The 18,559-nt window shown below is 49.2% G+C and overlaps 1 protein-coding gene across 1 annotated transcript in view; it reads right to left on the reverse strand.

Moving 5' to 3' along the window:
- Positions 1 to 17,646, reverse strand: part of SHH (sonic hedgehog signaling molecule) — a 44,277-nt gene extending 26,631 nt beyond the window's left edge. Inside the window, exon 1 of the mRNA XM_086941485.1 lies at positions 16,982 to 17,646. Within this exon, the coding sequence (XP_086797611.1) occupies positions 16,982 to 17,290 (309 nt within the window). The 5' untranslated portion in view covers positions 17,291 to 17,646. The remainder of the gene's footprint in view (positions 1 to 16,981) is intronic.
- Positions 17,647 to 18,559: the final 913 nt, after the last annotated feature.

The following is an 18,559-nucleotide window of genomic DNA, read 5'->3' on the forward strand; positions in this document are numbered from 1 at the left end:
GTACTGCTATAAAGCAATAGTGATAGCAATAATGAATTATATTTGTGTCGCTATTTAGATTTGTAGAGAGCTATAACCTTTTTTTTATTTTACATGCACTTGACCCCATACATATGTCTTACTTGGATAAGCACGGGGCACATTTAGAGTCTGGAGGAGTAAATCAGCCATGTCCCTGTCCCACCAAACTCACAGTTCACCCATCTCACTTGGAGGTGGGAAAAGTGCCAGGTTTTTGGGAGTGGAACCTAAGTTACCTCCACCACTGGAGCGTTTTGACTGGCAGGCTATCCACCACAGTGCTGTCGGTCAATGTATGACAGAAGGCCGGACCTATGTAGGCCTAATTGCCTATACTTTCAGCCAGTGCTTAATTTGTAAACAAATAGGTGGCAGGGCTCTCGTCAGGAGGCTACTGCTGCTTGCCCCACACATTGCCCCTGCATGCTGCCAATGATAGTAACAACACAACTACTAACCATCACAAGTGTGACAATTTGGACTATTCCACACCCCCAAGCTGTAAGGATGACTTGGGCGGCAGGAAATAGTAATTTTTACTGTATATTGAATCAATGATTGACTGTTGTTATGACCACCTCTAAATTAGCCCAACATTGCCACCATGTGGCAGACTGTCACAAGCGCTGATTTTGACAATTAAATGAAGGTGCTGAGCACCAGAAATCACGGCTCAAATTAAGCACTTCAAGCAAACAATTTTTTTATGTTCAATACCAGGAGGAAAAGCCTCGAAGTCCTTAAAAGGAAAACACAAAAATTATGTCTGCATGCTAGAAGAAAACGCCCTTTGCACCCGGGCCATTCATTTTTTGTTGTCAGAAACAAACCAAAAACCAAAATAGATTTCATGGTATGGTCCTCGGTCCTCTACCAAGGAGGTCCGGCACCTCTGACCTGGAGGGCTGGCAATCCACCCACTGAGGCTACAATGACCTTCTGAGTCTTTTGCATTATTGTAAATAACCCCTCAAAAATTAGAGAACTGGCCCAAAACAACATAGCGCCTGCTCGAAAAACGTATTTGCCTTCTGTGCAACTGTCGCACTAACAGGAGGAAAATACTCTAGTACAGTGTTTCCTAAACTATGGGTCGTGACCCACTGGTGAGTTGTGTGCAGGTTTTGGTGAGTTGAGAAAGTACAAGCAATAAATAAGGATTCCTATTAATTCTGTATTTATCTTTTCACATTAGCTCCGCTTCAAAGAGGAGAACATATGTCACTATGTCTTCTGACAATTTGCTGCTTTTTAACATGGGGATTAGTGTTTACAAACTCCTCTCACTTCGCAGTCAGAGAAACAAAAGTTGAGTGAGTAATGTTTCAAACTTTCTGGGGTACAGGTTATAGGGTAGCACAAAAAAAATGTAAATACCTGTAAGTGAACTATACACATCCAGCAGTTAGAAAGGCAAAAATGAAGCACATTGTATTCGAAATTCTGAGAGTATCAGAAATATAGATTTTAATATGATCAAAACACTGCTTTGTGATGCACAAATGATAACTAGTCACTGAAACCTGAATTCCATATATTATCATTTGTGTGCAATATAGTTTTATCAGTAAATCTGTATGTCTGTGCAAATTTAGTGATCATATAAATGGGAAATGTGCTGTCTGTAAATGACAGCTGTCTACCACACAATACTTTAGTTGCATTAGAAAATCACCCGTCCCACTTCCATTAAAGCTAGGTGCGTCATGAACATTTGTCGCTCTAAAAATTAGGTTGTGGCTCTAACAAGTTTGGGAAGCAGTGCTCTAGTAATTCTCTCCTTTCTCAATGTTGCTGAAGGAATATCTCTTATATTGGCTCCATTGACAAGAAGTAACCATAGGTAGAGTTTTAAAATTGTGGTGGAGTTAGAAGATCTTAAATATTGCTTTGACATATAGCACTTTGTTACGTCCTTTACGACCATACACCCAGTAGCCCAGATTGCTTTACAGATCAAGGTGCCACTTTAAACATCATGCATTTCATTATCATCCGCTGATGTAACCTACATAATGTAGGAGTAAGGTAATGCTCTATGGAAATATTTGCAACACACCTGGCAGCAGAATTCTGAAATTCAGCAACCACAATCTCTGGGGGATGCTTTAAAAGTCTGTGGTGTTTCCACAGATCTTGAAATTCCTGATGGAGTCAGGAACTTTGTTACAGTCCCCATTCTGGGGCACTTGTAGTAAGACAGTTAATAGTAGCAGTGGAAGCTGGTTCTAATTATTTTTAGTAACAGTAGCAGTGGTAACCGTTGTAAGAGTAGAAGTGCTAGACAGTAGAGATGCAATATTATTATCAATAATAATGGTATTATTAGCAATCAAATGAGTAGTGGGAATTGCCTTAGAAGTAAAGGCATGTAGAAATAGCAGCAACACCCATACACATAATATTAAATGTGGTATTATTGTTATTAATAGTAGTAGTAGTTGTAATTCTAGTAGTGAGAGTAGCCTTATCTGAAGTGATAGGTTGGAGCAGCAGCAGTAGGACTAATATTATTTGTTTTACTAGTAGGAGGTATAGTAGTAAACTTGCTGGTGCCGGCATGCAGTCATAGTAGGAGCAGAATTATTATTATTATTATTATTATTATTATTATTATTATTATTATTATTATTATTATTATTGTTGTTGTTGTTGTTGTTGTTGTTGTTGTTGTTGTTGTTGTTGTTGTTGTTGTTGTTGTTGTTGTTGTTGATAGTAACAGCCAGAGTTCCCTTGGCAGTGAAGGTGAGTAGTTTCAGCGTCTATAACATTACAATTGTTAGTAATAGAATGACAATCGGGAGTTACAGGAACACTAATATTATTATTCTAATCTATGCACCTTTTGGTGTTGGTCTCTTTTTTGTCATCACCTTTAGCACCTGTCTGCATTAGGCTGCCTGACGCTTTTTGAAGATCTGCCTCTGAGGTCCTCTATAAAACTGGGTGGAACAGTGCTAGTACCCCAGCTCTTCATTCTGAATGCATTTGCTTGTGCACATGCATCTTATCTCCATCCACCCACCTGTCGCCTCCTGCCCTTTCTCACTGTGTGCTGCAGGGTTGCTTTGTGCTGCTGTGTGCACTAGATATGTTCAGGGCACAAGTCGTAAAAGAAGAAGTGGGGGGACGCTGTCACCAGCGTGACGTCCCGACAGGAAGTGACGTCACAAAAGGTGGTGTTTATGCTTTGCACCTTCAAAAGCAAATGAGACAATATGATGCACTATCTGAGTAGCAAGATCCAAAGGTATCACGAGTGGACTGTGCAGGGCTATTAGACGTTTATGTGTACTGTTATCGGGTACAATCTTAAAAGGCACCTCAATCTGAAAGCTAATTTTATATTTTCCATTTTTTTTGCGGCTGCCTTTTCACTGAGTACCACTTCTCAGCTGAACAAAACCGGCCCAGCATCCGTCGAGTCTCCGAGGCAGCAGGAGGCCTGTGCCAGCATCGCGCTCGAGACACATGGCGTCCCCCCCCCTCATCCCTGGAGCTGCCTCGGAGCTGTGAGCTCCGATCTCGTCCCTGAGAGGCCAGAGTAAAGTCCAGCTGTTTGCCAGGGGGGACGGCGTCCACCCGGTAAAATAAGTGGGGGGATGCCGTCCACCCGCGTGGTACCCCGACTCGAGCCCTGGATATGTTTGAGCTTTTATCCCAACAAGTGGACAAACTGGGTCGCCTTGCGGCGCTTTGTAGCTCGAAGACACTAGTCCACTGGAAACAAAGATTGGTGCTTGTGGCCAGAGGAACTATGTGATTGACTTATCCATCAAAAGTAGTAAATTCAGAAGTGATAATATATTTATTTTCATTATATTGTGCTGAGAGGGGGTGTATATGGGAGTGCTCGTGCCCTAGGTGGGCGAGGCCCTGCCAAAGCAAAAAAAAAAACTTTTAATCAGAGCTGTGTGATTCTTTATGTCTGTCCATCGACAGCTGAGGAATGAAACTGTACCTAACTGTCTGTCACACGCCGGAACTGCAACACAGCCCTGGGTGGGGAAGTGGACACTTATTTACTATCGGTGTTTTAGGGGTGGAGAAAAGATTTCTTCCAAATGAATAACCAAGTTACATTGTCGCGTGTTTTGTGGCTTATAGCCCCAGATAAAGTTACTATGCTCAGTAAACTGTGAAATATCTAAGCACCTGCTGATTTTGGCTTTTCTTTTTCCAGTAAAACACTATTTAGGAATGTGTGAAGCAGGGGTTTGTACTTCACATTAGTAGGCTTCCTTATTTACACAGGACGTGACTCTTGTGGAGGTTGTCAGAAGGCTCACAAACCAGGATCCTGCTGTATAATAAGCCAGTAGCCTGGCAGTGAACCCCTGCACTGCCCAGGAACAGTGGAAATTGGGTCATATTGACTAGTAGGCAGTGCTTGCTTTAAATGGAAAAAATAAGTGCAGGTACTCATTAAATCGAGCTAGGGGCGTGGTAGTGGGCGGGGTTAGAGGCGGGGTGAGACATGTTGATACAAAAACACTTCTGTTGAGTATTCATTTTGCCCTTGATAGTTGTCTCAAACTTTTCATATGTGCAGAGAAAGGCATTTACACCAGTTGCAGGACATACCAAAACACGAGAGAAATGTCTGAAAATAAACAACATGTGCTAACTCATTACACAAAATGAATGTAAAACACCACATGTTAATATTTCCTTGTTTCATAATAGTTGCAGCTTTTTAATGTCATACTGTTCCTACTTACTTGCATTTGGCGCAATCCTTTTGTATTCAAGAGTGCACAACATAAACACAAAACAAGTATTCCACACATTTCTTTTCAAATACCTCCTGAGTGTCCCAATTCTCTTCCACTCTGATTTCATTTCTCCCTCACACACACAAGAAGCAGACAAACACTCTCTACCAGTCTTCACATCTCTAACCTCTCGATCCCTCCCCCAAACTTCTCTCCCATTTGTATCTAACTCTGTCCCACTCTCTTTACCCTAATTGTATCCTATCAGTCTCTACCATCATGCTCTCTATTTCTCTGTGCCTCTCTCACTCTTTCCATTGCTTTCTCATTTGCTTCCCCATCTCTATCTGCGCTTACCCCTTCTGTCTATCTTTTTCCCCTTTAAACTCTTCTCTGCTTCTTCTATATCTGTCCCTTCACTCTTCACCTTCTCTCACCCCATTATCCGTCCTCTCCCCTCAGCAGAAGGCCCCTCGGACGGAAAGCTTTCAGTGGCAGACTGTGAGCACTGCAGGGTCGTGACCATGTGCAATGTCCAGCAGGGAAGAGATCAGGGGCAGAACAATACTGGCCTCTGATGGGAAGGTCAGTAGATCGCTTCTCACCTCACCTGGATACGAGGGAGTCCACCTAGATAATCCCCACCATCTCATCCCCGCCCATTATACACTCAATGTCACAGCAGGTGGGCGGGGTGGAGTGGATTCGCAGGGGCAAGTGAGTCAGGGGAAAGACAGCCAGGCCCCAGTGAGAGGCCAAGGGTGAAAATGGCACTTGTTACCTGGGTTCCTAAGAAGCCACACCTGAGCAGGCCCCGCCTCCACACACACACTCCTTCAGTCTGCACACATCACTGTGCCCCAGGTAGAAAATGTCCCATAAAGCATCTAACAAGACGTCCCAGCATGGAGGCTCGGCAGGGGGCTGTTGAGGACAATGACAGCTTCCATCTGGGTGGGGAGAGAGGGAGGGAGCAGAGGCTCTCTTGCCGCAGCAGCAGGCCTCCAGCAGACTGCTCAGGCCCCATTGTGCCGCTTGTCACAGCTGAATGACGCAGGCAAATGGCAAACATGCAGCTAAAAACAGGAACACAGCTGGCCCTCGGCACCGGCCGGTGCTCACCTTATCAATTCGCCCTTCTGTACCAGTACTCTCCTTGGCAGTGGAGAAGTGCCGGTACTCAGCTTGATAAAAATGTGAAGTGCCGGTACTCAGTACCGGTGAGTACCGGCCCATTTAAAGCACTGCTAGTAGGTCACTTTCGCCCTCTAGCAACTTTTTCCAGGTCATCACTCAGTGGGCCGGAAGTTCTTAGTGTGAATTTTTTCGTGCTCCATGGGATTGAGGTGCAGGCTATAAAGGCTTTCTGCAGGAAGCCAGTCTTTCTAGTGCTGCAGGAGGAACTTTGTCTCCCGCCCACCAAGCCCCTTCTCTGACTTGGTGGGAGAGGTTATTCTTGTACTGGGTAGGAATGGAATTGTATGTCAATCCTATTTGCCTTTTATCTCTTTAGGTCGAGAATGGGCAGCACATGCGCTGCTCTGTGAGGCATGCTGTATTAGGGTATGGGCTTGAAGCCCCGCCCACTCTCCGCCCATATTTGTCATTGGCTTGTGTCATTGTCCTTCGTAAATGCTTGCTTCTGATTTGTTAATAGGCTTGTTAGCCCCTCCTTAGTACCGCTTTGTCTTCAATTGTAACCTCCCATGAGGACTGGCCCTTTTATTTCGTTTGTTGCACGGTACGTCTTATTTAGTGTGTAAGCACTATTTTCTTTAATGAGTTTCTCCAACTGCAGCCACGACATGCTTTCCTGCAACATTCAGCGCACCATGCGCACTTTCACTTTCCAAGCAACACATAAATAAAAGGCATTGTCATTTACAATTCCAATAGCTTAAACTGTTGCAAATGTTTGACATTTGCATTGCAATTGCTTGTTTTCTTTGGTCACATTAGAGAAGTTGAGTGAGGGTGGGCGGAGTAGTTGCACTCTAGTTGTCTCTTTTTGTTTCGAACATTGCCAGTTATGGGTATCGTGCCCCATGGACGGGTGCCCAGAATTGGTCCTAAAGTAGGTGTCTATGGGCGGCCGTCTTGAGTAGGTATGTTATGATGCCTTTGTTGTCTTCCTTGTTATCAGGCAATTGCATCTGGCATCTTGAATATCAGGTGATATTCTGGAAAATGTCAAATGCTAACCTTTCAATTTGAATTGGTGATTTCGGCAGTTCATTTTAACGCTGTTTGCAAGAAACGTAGCCCAATGTTTGTCGCTTAGCCACATAAGAGTTGTCTGTGTATGCTTTGAGGCAGTATGAAGCCTCATCAAGTCCCTTACTTTTTTAAAGATGCTCCATAGGCCACACCCCAATGAGAACCCTCCCACCTCTTTTTATCCCACTTAAAGCACTTGGGAGTAATACTCATTCCCTATAGTGTTTTTGAGAGCAATAGTTTAATAATGACTCCCTATAATGTATGTTGGGAGTACTGGTGTATGTCATTCCATAGAGTGCATTTTGGGAGCATTGGTTGAATTCTGACTCCCTAGAGTGCATGTTGGTGGTACTGGCTTAATACTCCCTCTAGTGCATGTTAGGAGTACTAGTTTAATACTCACTCTCTATAATGTATGTTGGGAGCACTGGTTGAATATCCAATCCATAGAGTGCATTTTGGCAGCACTAGCTTAATACTCACTTCCCTGAGTGCACGCTTTGAGTACTGGCTGACTGCTCACTCCCTACAGAACGTGTTGTCAGTACTGGTTTAGTACTCCTTATAGTGCATGTTATCAGTAGTGATTAAATACGGCTCTCTATAATGCATGTAAGTAGTACTAGTTAAATATACATTGCACTGAGTGCATGGTGTGAGTACAGGTTTAATACTCACTTGCTGGAATACATATTCTGAGTACTAGACTAATGCTCAGTCCCTACAGTGCATGGTTTTACTAATAGTTGAATACTTCCCAGAGTGTAAGTTGGGTGTAGAAATGTAACACCCCCCCCCCCCCCCCACAGTGCATATTGGAAGTAATAGTTTTATACTGACTCCTCCCTAGAGTGTGTGTTTGAGGGACTAGTTTAATATTCACTTATTGGAGTGCATGTTGGGAACACTGGTTGAATAATGACTCCCTGGAGTACATCTTAGGAAAACTGGTTTAGTACTCACTGACTAGAGTTCATTGTATGCGCGCTGGATTAATACTCCCTAGAGTGGATGTTGGTGATACTGGTTTAATACTCACTCCCTTGAGTGAACATTATGGGTACTGGTTGATTGCTCACTCCCTACAAAGCATGTTGGCAGTACCAGTTTAATATTCCTAATAGTGCATGCTAGTAATAGTGATTAAATAATTTCTCCCTATAATGCATGTTAGGAGTATTGCTTTAATAGCCAATACTGACTACATAAAGTGCATGTTGAGGTAATACTCTAATGCTCCCTTGAGTGATTGTTGGGAGTAGTGGTGTAATAGTCACTCATTGAAGTGCATGTTTAGCGTACTGGTTTAATATTCCATAGAGTGCATGCTGGGAGTACTGGTTTAATACTCTCTGACTAGAGGCAATTATATCAGTGCTGGATTAATACTCCCTAGAGTGGATGTTGGTGATACTGGTTTAATACTCACTCCCTTGAGTGAACATTATGGGTACTGGTTGATTGCTCACTCCCTACAAAGCATGTTGGCAGTACCGGTTTAATATTCCTAATAGTGCATGCTAGTAATAGTGATTTAATAATTTCTCCCTATAATTCATGTTAGGAGTATTGGTTTATTAGCCAATACTGACGCCCGAAAGTGCATGTTGAGGTAATACTCTAATGCTCCCTTGAGTGATTGTTGGGAGTAGTGGTGTAATAGTCACTCATTGAAGTGCATGTTTAGCGTACTGGTTTAATATTCCATAGAGTGCATGCTGGGAGTGCTGGTTTAATACTCACTGAATAGAGTCCATTATACGAGTGCTGGATTAATACTCCCTAGAGTGTATGTTGAGGTAATACTCTAATACCCCCTAGAGTGCATGTTGAGGTAATACTCTAATACCCCCTAGAGTGCATGTTGAGGTAATACTCTAATACCCCCTAGAGTGCATGTTGAGGTAATACTCTAATACTCCCTTGAGTGTATGTTGAGGTAATACTCTAATACTGCCTTGAGTGTTTGTAGGGAGTAGAGGTTTAATAGTCACTCATTACGAAGTGCATGTTTAGCGTTCTGGTTTAATAATCCATAGAGTGCATGCTGGGAGTTGTGGTTTAATACTCACTGAATAGAGTCCATTATACGAGTGCTGGATTGATACTCCCTAGAGTGTATGTTGAGGTAATACTCTAATACTGCCTTGAGTGTTTGTAGGGAGTAGTGGTTTAATAGTCACTCATTACGAAGTGCATGTTTAGCGTTCTGGTTTAATAATCCATAGAGTTCATGCTGGGAGTTGTGGTTTAATACTCACTGAATAGAGTCCATTATACGAGTGCTGGATTGATACTCCCTAGAGTGTATGTTGAGGTGATACTCTAATACTCCCTTGAGTGTATGTTGGTAGTAGTGGTTTAACACTCAATCCCTACAGTATATGTTTGAGGACTGGTTTCACAGTCACTCGCCAGAGTGCATGTTCAAAGTCATCCTCTTCGCCCTTGTCTCTTGACACACATATCCTAAGTGACGTGCAGGTGTCTCATAAAGGGTCACTCCTGCCCCTCACCGGGGTGAACTGGGAGCTCGCAGACAGCACGGGGCTGCTGGGGAGCCCGGGAAAGGCTGGTCAGTGAACTGCACTCTGTAACCTTTGTTGCTCGACCAGTCCGCGTGCTTGGCCTTCTCCAGGACAACTCCCCCTGACCCACACACATCCCGCCATGTAAAGTTAGGCGCCACAATGGGTCCTTTAGAGCGCCAACGAGGGCGGGGGCTCGCGCCCTCCCTCATAGCACGTTAATGGACGTGACAAGAATAACTAAACGTTGCACGCCAAGCGCCTTTATTCGTTAACACTGCTGTGGGGCACTAGGGCGATTGGATAGCTGTATAGTAAAGAAATGTTTTTATATATATATATATATATATATATATATATATATATATATATATATATATATATATATATATATATATATATATATCTGTCTATCTGTCTATCTGTCTGTTTTTCTATGGATCGGTCTGCCTCTCTCCCTCACCTTACTAGTCTCTCTGAATGGCTGTTTACCCAAGTCCAATTTCCTACACTTGTAAATTTGAGAACTCGTACGACCCTTAAACCATATGACGTGAAATATACGACTGTCCGATAACATGCTTTCCAATGAGCCACGGGAATCATTGGCACTCAATTATACCGACATAATTTCTGCTCAAAGCCTTTGCCCTACTCCGCTGGTGCTGCCCACCTCAACATGAATTACTTCATGGCGCTTTAAAGAGATACTCTAAAGAAGATGCTTTTGCAACTGCTAGCAAAGGTACCATGGGCCCTAATGCATGCTGGGAAATGGGCCGCGAGGCCCATAATTCCAGTGCACTAGACTCCTAATAACTGTTAATTCGCTGCCACTGCACCTGCTGCACTCATGATAGCTGCAGCCCACGCCACTCCCATGGTAGTGAATGAGTCTCCAGGACTTTCCTCTCACTTTTCTGGGACTTCGGTTATTTTATATATTTCTGTTTTAGGACAATTGATACAGGGAACTAATGTTTCTATGTATAAAAGAGAGAGCGAGCACCTGCGTAGACCAGGGCGGGTTCAAGAGAAGAAAGAGAGGGGTGGATAGAGTGAGTGAGAGACAGACATACAGACAGAGAGAGAGAGAGAGACTCGCAGACCCGAGCCAGTGAGCGGGAGAGAGACACCGAAATGCCGAGGCAGCCGTGAGTGTGTGATTAGAGTCTCGCGGGTGGCCTGTCTTTTATTGCAGCTTGAGCCGGATTGTCAGAGTTAAAAGCCGTGAAGCCCTGACTATTTATTAATTCATTGGGTCGTGTGCCGCGAATCAAGCCGACTGAGCTCAGCCACCGTGAAGCGCAGCGTGCCTCTGCGGGCTGCGGCGGCGACCGACCCTCTCTCCAGGCCAGGCTGGCCACAGGGAGGAGCAGACGGTGCGCGGAACCGGGCGCTTCACATAGTGAGGGGGCGTAAGGCAGGACCCCGCTGCCCTGGAGCAGGAGTGGGGTGCATCCATTCCGAGGCCCCCAAACCTTCGAGGGGCGGGGCCTATTCGGCCAAAGGCTGAGATATGAGAGTCTGGGATCTCCCATCACATTCTGGGGATGGGGGTTGTCATTTTGCAACCTCAGGGTGTGAGGAGGCCCTCAGGGTCAGTGGCCCGTAACCTCAGGGTGTGAGGAGGCCCTGGTGTCAGGGGCCTGTAACCTCAGAGTGTGAGGAGGCCCTGGTGTCAGGGACCTATACCCTCAGGGTGTGAGGAGACCCTCAGTGTCGAGGCCCATAACCTCAGGGTGTGAGGAGGCCCTCAGTGTCAGGAGCCTGTAACCTCAGGGTGTGAAGAGGCCCTCAGTGTCAGGGGCCTGTAACCTCAGGCTGTGAGGAGGCCCTCAGTGTCAGGGGCCCATAACCTCAGGGTTGAGGAGGCCCTAAGTGTGAGGGGCCTGTAACCTCAGGGTGTGAGGAGGCCCTCAGTGTCAGGGGCCTGTAACCTCAGGGTGTGAGGAGCCCCTCAGTGTCAGGGGCCCATAACCTCAGGGTGTGAGTAGGCCCTCAGTGTCAGGGGCCTGTAACCTCAGGGTGTGAGGAGCCCCTCAGTGTCAGGGGCCCATAACCTCAGGGTGTGAGGAGGCCCTCAGTGTCAGGGGCCTGTAACCTTAGGGTGTGAGGAGGCCCTCAGTGTCAGGGGCCTGTAACCTCAGGGTGTGAGGAGGCCCTCAGTGTCAGGGGCCCGTAACCTCAGGGTTGAGGAGGCCCTAAGTGTGAGGGGCCTGTAACCTCAGGGTGTGAGGAGGCCCTCAGTGTCAGGGGCCTGTAACCTCAGGGTGTGAGGAGGCCCTCAGTGTCAGGGGCCCGCAACCTCAGGGTTAAGGAGGCCCTCAGAGTCAGGGGCCCGTAACCTCAGCGTGTGAGGAGGCCCTCAGTGTCAGGGGCCCGTAACCTCAGGGTGTGAGGAGCCCCTCAGTGTCGCCCATAACCTCAGGGTGTGAGGAGGCCCTCAGTGTCAGGGGCCTGTAACCTCAGGGTGTGAGGAGGCCCTCAGTGTCAGGGGCCCGCAACCTCAGGGTTAAGGAGGCCCTCAGAGTCAGGGGCCCGTAACCTCAGCGTGTGAGGAGGCCCTCAGTGTCAGGGGCCTGAAACCTCAGGGTGTGAGGAGCCCCTCAGTGTCAAGGGCCCATAACCTCAGGGTGTGAGGAGGCCCTCAGTGCCAGGGGCCTGTAACCTCAGGGTTGAGGAGGCCCTAAGTGTGAGGGGCCTGTAACCTCAGGGTTGAGGAGGCCCTAAGTGTGAGGGGCCTGTAACCTCAGTGTGTGAGGAGCCCCTCAGTGTCGCCCATAACCTCAGTGTGTGAGGAGGCCCTCAGTGTCATGGGCCTGAAACCTCAGGGTGTGAGGAGCCCCTCAGTGTCAAGGGCCCATAACCTCAGGGTGTGAGGAGGCCCTCAGTGTCAGGGGCCTGTAACCTCAGGGTGTGAGGAGCCCCTCAGTGTCGCCCATAACCTCAGGGTGTGAGGAGGCCCTCAGGGTGTGAGGAGGCCCTCAGTGTGTGAGGAGGCCCTCAGTGTCAGGGGCCCGTAACCTCAGCGTGTGAGGAAGCCCTCGGAATAATGGGCCCATAACCTCGCGGTGTGAGGGGCCCCTCGGTGTCAGCGGTCTGTAACCTCAGCATGTGACGAGGCCCTCAGTGTCAGGGGCCCGTAACCTCGTGGTGTGAGGGGGCCCTCGGTGTCAGGTGCCGCTAATTTGACAGTGTGATGAAAGGTTCTTGGCGGCAGGAGCTCTGGTATTAGAGGGCCCTTAGCCTCTATGCCCAGGGAGTGTGGGCCCCGGGAGGCTCTCGGTGTCAGAGGGGGCCACTGTGATGGGATGTCTCTATCACAGGGCTCTCGCGGACAGTGCGAGGGGCACTCGGTGTCAGGCAATCTCGCAGTGACGTAACACAACATGAAGGGGCCCCCTGCAGATTGTGATGACCCCCCCCCCCCCCAGTCTCCCATAACTCACAGATATCCATCGGTCTTTGGCTGCATGGGGCCAGCCTTGAAGGGGTTGGGGGGGAGCCTGCGTCACTCCCCTGGACTCTCGGGGTCAGGAGTTCTGGCATCAGGGGCTCTCGGCATGGGAGGAGGGGGCCCATAGCCTCCCAGTGTCAGTGAGGGGGGGGGGGGGTCGTGTCAAGAGCTCTGGGTGTGGGGGTTCTCCGTGTTAGGGGACCCAACAGATCACAGCTGCCTCTTGGTGTCCAAGAGGGTACAGTATTCGGGGATGCGCTCCATATTGGTAGTGTCGCTGATTCAGGGGTCCTTTCATGTTAAGGACCTAGTGTAAGGGAGGTCCCTGTTTTCAGAGGAGAAGGGGGTGTCAGAGGAGATGGGGAGAGGGCTTCCAAGACGTGGGTCGGGTGTGTCATAAGCCAGCTGTGTGCCACACACTGTATGCTCCATTCACATGTTCACTGGGGGCAGCAAAACCCCAGCATGCAAAGTGCCTTTGACTGAAAATCCATAAGTGACAGGTGGTGGCCCATATGATAAGGGGCCACAAGGGAGCTATGCAGAAAGCTGACTGGCCCACTGGAGACTCGGGTCTTCCCGGGGAGGCCTTTCGGGGGGCCTGCCGGGGATACCGCCACTCTCTCTGCAAACCAGGCCACCCCTCAGGCTCCCAGCCCCACACCGCAGCCCAAGGCGAATAAAACTGCAGCCTTAACTCTCACCGCTTCTGCAGCCGAGAGAACTTTGCCCCGGCAGCCGGCCCTCCTTCGCCTCTTATCTAGTTCACACACCGGGCCAGCCTAGAGCTGCTATTTAGAGAAAAAAATACTCGCCCTTATCACCTGTTAAATTTGGAACAAACTACCGGCCCCTCTTTGTTTTCCCTCTTAAGTTAATATTAACGAGTAGCTAACGCATTCAACAAATATTTTGAAAGTCGAACAGCTCCATTCAGCAGAGATTTTACACTGTTGATAGACCTGTGAGGCAGGTACTGGCGCTTGCCAAGAACTCTGGCGAACAAGAGCGCAGTGGATGATAAAAGTCGAGCGGGCACTTAGGACTCGGCGCGAGTCTTTTTTCTACTTTTAATAGCAGGGCAGCAACGGTAGGAAAAGTTGTGCGTTGAGGAGGAAAGTCCTCTCGGAAGTTCGCTCGTGTGGTACCAGGCGCCGCCCTTGACAAGTACCGGTGCTCGCGCGGCACCCCCCCAGGTGGGTATAGTACAGTGTTATTGGGGAGGGGGGAGCAAAATGCAAGTGCGCAGACGTTAGGCTGGAGAAGGACGACTGGGGTCACAAGTTCAGCCGTTGATAGCGCAGGCTGGCAGAGAGGAGGCCGCGTCAGGGGCCAGGCGCCCCGACGCCCTGCTTCTAGCAGGAGGGCCCCGGTGCGTGCACCGACGGTGGCATCGCGACGAAAGGGAACTTTCAGCTCTGGTCTCGCACACCTCGGTACCTCCATTAATTAGGCGTATTTAGTTAGTGTTGGGCGACAAAGGACGGAGGTTTACTGATAACATGACTTTTCCGAAGCGCTTCATACCGTTTCTATGCGCTGCAACCTACAGATAATCAATTTGAGGTCGCTGGTTTTATTTTACGGAAGGTGGGGCTGAGTCTTCCGTCAAGCAGTACTCCAAACATCGCCTGCAAGTTCAGTAGTGCTGACAGTTAACTCACTGAGCATGCTGCCTCCCCGGAAGGAGTAAAAACGAGCACCCTCGGAAGGTATCTCTTCTCGGTCATGCTGGACAGTTCTGAGCCCTCACTGCCCCAGGACAGCAGGTGATCCAAGCTGGGAGCATTAATGCTCGGGGGGGGGGGGGGGGCGCCCTCCCACTCCCCAGCTATGGGGCCTGCTCTCCTGCCGTGGGCTGCACTTACCCCTCGCGGAGGCATGGTGAGACCGATGTGGGGAAGCCATGCGTGCAAGAAATCTCGGTGGAAGATGCGCACTTGCAGCTCTGCCGCCCGAGCTGGCGCGCACTTGTCATTTCTGGCTGGGAATAGAGGGAGCGGGGAGGGATCGGAGCGGGAGATGCCACAGGACGCAGAGCGCCTGCTTCTTCCACACCCTGGCTGATGCGCGCTTGTCTCTGATGGAGGTAGGTACAGTCCATCCAGGCTGGAAAAGGAGTGCAGGGCGCAAGGTGGGAGGACAAGCCTGACTGGGACAAACCGTACACCATCCATCCATCGCCCCGGGCTGCGGAGACTTGCTCCATCCTTCCTGGGGACCAGGGGATGCAGGAGAGAGAATGCCGAGGTCTAACTGCAAAGACCGCACAGCATCCAATCATCGCTCTGCTGCCCTGGGCTCGGAGATGGACGAATGCAGAAGGGACGACAGATCTGCAGGGGAGATAATTACTCGCTCCCTCAGCATGGCTGCGAGGCAAATGTCTCCTGGAGACCCTGCTGCAGGAAGGGTAAGGAGGCAGCACGAGACAGGTGCATCAGCCCACCGCCCAGGCTTGCCTTCCGGTCCGTCCCGCTGCTCGTACCGCACAGACATCCTCTGCAGACCCTCGGTGCTGCACTCGGATGGGGTGTATCCAGCCCGCCTCTCGTGCCAGCCTCCGTCTGCTGGACTGTCCAGCCGGCCCGGTCGATATGATGGAAGCTGAAAGCTGAGCAGAGGATGCGAGCTTGGGAAGAGAGGGCTCTGGGGGTGCCTGGGCTGACACGATTAGGGGAGAGGCCCTCGGCATATCAAAAGGAAGCGGAGCGCAAGCATCCCCCTGGTAGAGGAACGCGCGCATCACCCAGAGAGGCGCAGCTCCGACATCAGGCGCGGGAGGGGAACTCCGGCCTCACCCTCGGGAAGGAGCCCCGGGGTTACCCACGAGAGGTCCGCGTGCGTCACCCAGCTAACAGCGGAAGAGGGGACCCACTGCAGGTGAGCAGGGGCGCGCAGGAACTACCAGGGTGGGGGAAGGACGTGCATGGGCGGACGGAGGGCAGCCGGGCACCTCCAGGAGAGGGAAGCCTCGGTCTCGCCTGGGTAAGGAGGCACACCTGGGCATCACCCAGTGAAGGGATGACCGGGCAGCGGCTCCCACCTGAGGTGCGGAGCCAGCAAGCCACGGCTTACTTAGCAACCCTAGAGTGCTACAAATTCAGCAGACACCCAGAGGCACACCCGGTTGCATCCAATGGGAATCTCTGCTCTGGCCAAGGAACCCTGCGGGTGACACCCCCTTCCCCCTTTTTAATGCCACCTGGACAGAAATTCAGGACCAGGGAAGATCATTCGGCTGACCGAGTCCAGCGGCAGGATGCTTGCTCAGCCCGCATCTTCAAGGGGCTCTGAGCCTGCCTGCCGCGGTGCGCATCCCCTGACCTCAATTGCGCAGAACGCGCACTGTATCTGGAGGGAAAAACGGTCCCCTGCTTCTCTCCTCCTGCCTTATTCAATATTTATCCGCGCGCATCTCGGCTAATCTGATTTAAAGCAGAAGTGAAGCAATGCCGATAACCGCAGGTCCCTCCCAGATGGAGGGAAGACCAGAGCATCTTAAAGGCGCATTTATGCGTTCACGCTCCGGTGCGCAGCAAAGCCAGAGAGGCGGCTGCCGAGCCAGCCAGGGCCACCGGCTCAGGAGGGAAGGGGTCGATTCTGCCCAGCTACCCTCTGTGTAGGGCCAAACTGGAACATGGTTAAATCAAACTTAAGAATCCGAGCGAAGTCTGCTTGGCCAGATGGGAGGAGGGCGGATAGGCAGCAGCTCACTTTTAAAGCCACACAAAATACAAAGTGCAATTTAGGGATTAATAAACAGTGATTCTAACCCAAGTTAGGCGAAACCCATACCCCATTTTACGTTTTTATGTTCCTCAAAAGAGACATGAATTATAACACAAGCAATGTTTACAAAACCATGATACCTAATTGAAAAATAATTCGAACACTCAAAATGCATCATTCTGATATTGGCCGGTTTTACGCACATTAAACCCGATACTTAGTTCAGAGATTAGGGTAAAAAATAAAATAAAATAAAACACCCATGCCCTTTAGAAATCAGAAAATTGTAATTTGTTTGGCTCTACCTGGGTCATCAGCCTGTCCGCTCCCGTGTTCTCCTCGTCCTTAAAAATAATGTCGGGGTTGTAATTGGGGGTTAGCTCCTTGAAGCGCTCCGAGTTGCGCGTGATCTTGCCCTCATAGCGTCCACTGGCCCCCAGGGTCTTCTCGGGCACGTTGGGGGTGAACTGCTTGTATGCCAGTGGGGTAAGCTTCTTGAAGCGTTTCCTTGTGCCAATGCCTCTGCCCGGCCCGCAGCTCAGCCCCGAGGGCACCAGGAGGGCGCAGATGAACCCCGCCAGCAGGACTCGCCTCAGGAGTGCCATCTCGTCCATACCGGGGTCGCGAACTCCCCCCACCCGGGGTCCCCCGCTCTGGTGCTGCCGGCTCCTCGCGCGTACCACCTGGTCCCCTGCCCGCTGCCCGCTCAGTGCTGCACCATCCGCCGGTCCCTATCCGCGCAGGTGCTTAAAAGACCGGCTCTCTGGGCGCTGGCAGCCGAACACATCGGAGTTGGGTGTGAAGGCAGCGATCAGGGAACAAAAAAAAAAAAAAAAGCAGACGAGATCTGATTTTAATGGACGCTACCGAGCTAGAAAGGCTTGTGAGAGGAGAGCTCACTTAGAGCGATATTATAGCTGGAAGGCGAGCCATCTGATTGGCCCAGGCGAAGGAAATCTCCCATGTTTATGAGCCCTCCACAAAGAAAACAGAATCTTTGAAGACACCCCCTTCTTTTGCTTTTACCTGGACTGTTGGGAGGAGCCACTTTCTTGGGATGACATCAATGACATGCTGCTGGCTTCAAACCTTGGCAGAGATGGTAACATTTTTGTGATGCTGCTGCTGTGAAATAATATACAGAGGTACTTGGAAGACAGCCCCCCCCCCACCCCACCTCCTGTCTTTAGAGCAGACGAACATCAAACGAACTTGCAACCAAACCTTCCAGCCGCAAAAAAAATCTATCTGCCAATTGAAAACATAATTCCAGCTAAGCAGCTTTGTGTGTAAGTCCCTGCCCACCCCACTCTATGGAAAAAAAGTGGAAACCTATCTGAACTGCATGTGGTGCAACTTTTTACACCTTTGTTTGAATAGAACTGACTAATTCCCCTGTCATGATCGCGGATGGTGATAGGGGAACAAATACTCATTCCAAACTGATTAAGAAATCACTGAGTCCAAAATGGTTCCATTTAACTCAACTGAAATGACAGCGACTGCCTTCTCTAGGCAGAGAACACTGCATAACTCTTAGACCAGAGTCATTCTCAACATTACCTGACAAATATTTGACTTTTTTTTTTACCGAAACTGACGTCACGTTAATACAACCAAGAAAATGTACTTCCTGAAGGAATCACTCCTTGATAAATCTCACAGCCCACCAGCCCGGAGCGAAACACGTGTCCGCTGTTTTACACCCCCGCGCTAAACACAATGGAGCCAGGTGTTTAAATATTTCACAAACGTTCACACAACTTCAGAAAGTTGCGTATTAAAGCCTGAATTACAGGAAATGAACCGTTCTTTAAATAATATGAAGATCAAACCGTTTAATTACTGATATATCTGTTGTGTGGCAGTTCCATGGCTGTAAA

Source organism: Lissotriton vulgaris, chromosome 10, assembly GCF_964263255.1.
Source record: "Lissotriton vulgaris chromosome 10, aLisVul1.2, whole genome shotgun sequence".
In the NCBI taxonomy this organism is placed as follows: domain Eukaryota; kingdom Metazoa; phylum Chordata; class Amphibia; order Caudata; family Salamandridae; genus Lissotriton; species Lissotriton vulgaris.